Genomic DNA, 1,758 nt, shown 5'->3' on the forward strand with positions numbered 1-1,758 from the left:
CACAGCTCGGGGTGAGACACAGCTCGGGGGTGTGACACAGCTCAGGGTGAGACACATCCCTACTGCATGAGAGAGGAGCGGCGCTGTGTGCGTGTGGAGCGAGTACTGTGTGTTATCTGGTGTACACACACTGACTACCATTTTGGGGCACTTAATTGCGACCGAGTGAGCCTGGTAGATAGTTGGGACTCGGATCTGGTGAGCCCATTACACAGTGAAATGTCCACGGTCCAGGCCGCCACGGTCCAGGCCGCCTCGGTCCAGGCCGCCACGGTCCAGGCCGCCACGGTCCAGGCCGCCACGGTCCAGGCCGGCACAGTCCAGGCCCCCTCGGTCCAGGCCGCCACGGTCCAGGCCGCCACGGTCCAGGCCGCCACGGTCCAGACCGCCACGGTCCAGGCCGCCACGGTCCAGGCCGCCACGGTCCAGGCCGCCACGGTCCAGGCCGCCACGGTCCAGGCCGCCACGGTCCAGGCCGCCACGGTCCAGGCCGCCACGGTCCAGGCCGCCTCGGTCCAGGCCGCCACGGTCCAGGCCGCCACGGTCCAGGCCGCCACGGTCCAGACCGCCACGGTCCAGGCCGCCACGGTCCAGGCCGCCACGGTCCAGGCCGCCACGGTCCAGACCGCCACGGTCCAGACCGCCACGGTCCAGGCCGCCACGGTCCAGACCGCCACGGTCCAGACCGCCACGGTCCAGACCGCCACGGTCCAGGCCGCCACGGTCCAGGCCGCCACGGTCCAGGCCGCCACGGTCCAGGCCGCCACGGTCCAGACCGCCTCGGTCCAGGCCGCCACGGTCCAGGCCGCCACGGTCCAGGCCGCCACGGTCCAGGCCGCCACGGTCCAGGCCGCCACGGTCCAGGCCGCCACGGTCCAGGCCGCCTCGGTCCAGGCCGCCACGGTCCAGGCCGCCACGGTCCAGGCCGCCACGGTCCAGGCCGCCTCGGTCCAGGCCGCCACGGTCCAGGCCGCCTCGGTCCAGGCCGCCACGGTCCAGGCCGCCACGGTCCAGGCCGCCACGGTCCAGGCCGCCACGGTCCAGGCCGCCACGGTCCAGGCCGCCTCGGTCCAGGCCGCCACGGTCCAGGCCGCCTCGGTCCAGGCCGCCACGGTCCAGGCCGCCACGGTCCAGGCCGCCACGGTCCAGGCCGCCACGGTCCAGGCCGCCACGGTCCAGGCCGCCACGGTCCAGGCCGCCTCGGTCCAGGCCGCCACGGTCCAGGCCGCCACGGTCCAGGCCGCCACGGTCCAGGCCGCCTCGGTCCAGGCCGCCACGGTCCAGGCCGCCTCGGTCCAGGCCGCCACGGTCCAGGCCGCCACGGTCCAGGCCGCCACGGTCCAGGCCGCCACGGTCCAGGCCGCCACGGTCCAGGCCGCCTCGGTCCAGGCCGCCACGGTCCAGGCCGCCACGGTCCAGAGTGCCGGTCTGGACCCTGCACGTGTTTGTCAATGTGTTTTTTCCCAACACGTCACTCGTTATTGTGAGTGAAATTTTTAATTTCCCGAGCATCAATTTTATGCTCCAAATTGTCTTTTTTTTTTCCGTACGTCTGTGGTGGTGTTGGGAGTCGTTATTGGTGAGGTGGTCGTTATTGCCAGTGTTAAGGTGGTCGTTATTGCCAGTGTTAAGGTGGTCGTTATTGCCAGTGTTAAGGTGGTCGTTATTGCCAGTGTTAAGGTGGTCGTTATTGGTGAGGTGGTCGTTATTGCCAGTGTTAAGGTGGTCGTTAGGTCACCCGAGTACTGCCGGGTGGTT

At 69.7% G+C, this 1,758-nt stretch overlaps 1 protein-coding gene across 1 annotated transcript; it reads right to left on the reverse strand.

Moving 5' to 3' along the window:
• Window positions 1-207: 207 nt before the first annotated feature.
• LOC138351127 (glutamine-rich protein 2-like) lies at window positions 208-1,512 on the reverse strand. The gene has a single exon (XM_069302757.1). It carries the CDS (start codon window positions 1,510-1,512, stop codon window positions 208-210), a length of 1,305 nt encoding a protein of 434 aa, XP_069158858.1.
• Between the last annotated feature and the right edge of the window lie 246 nt (window positions 1,513-1,758).

This window comes from Procambarus clarkii, chromosome 48 (genome assembly GCF_040958095.1).
Source record: "Procambarus clarkii isolate CNS0578487 chromosome 48, FALCON_Pclarkii_2.0, whole genome shotgun sequence".
Classification (NCBI taxonomy): Eukaryota; Metazoa; Arthropoda; class Malacostraca; order Decapoda; family Cambaridae; genus Procambarus; species Procambarus clarkii.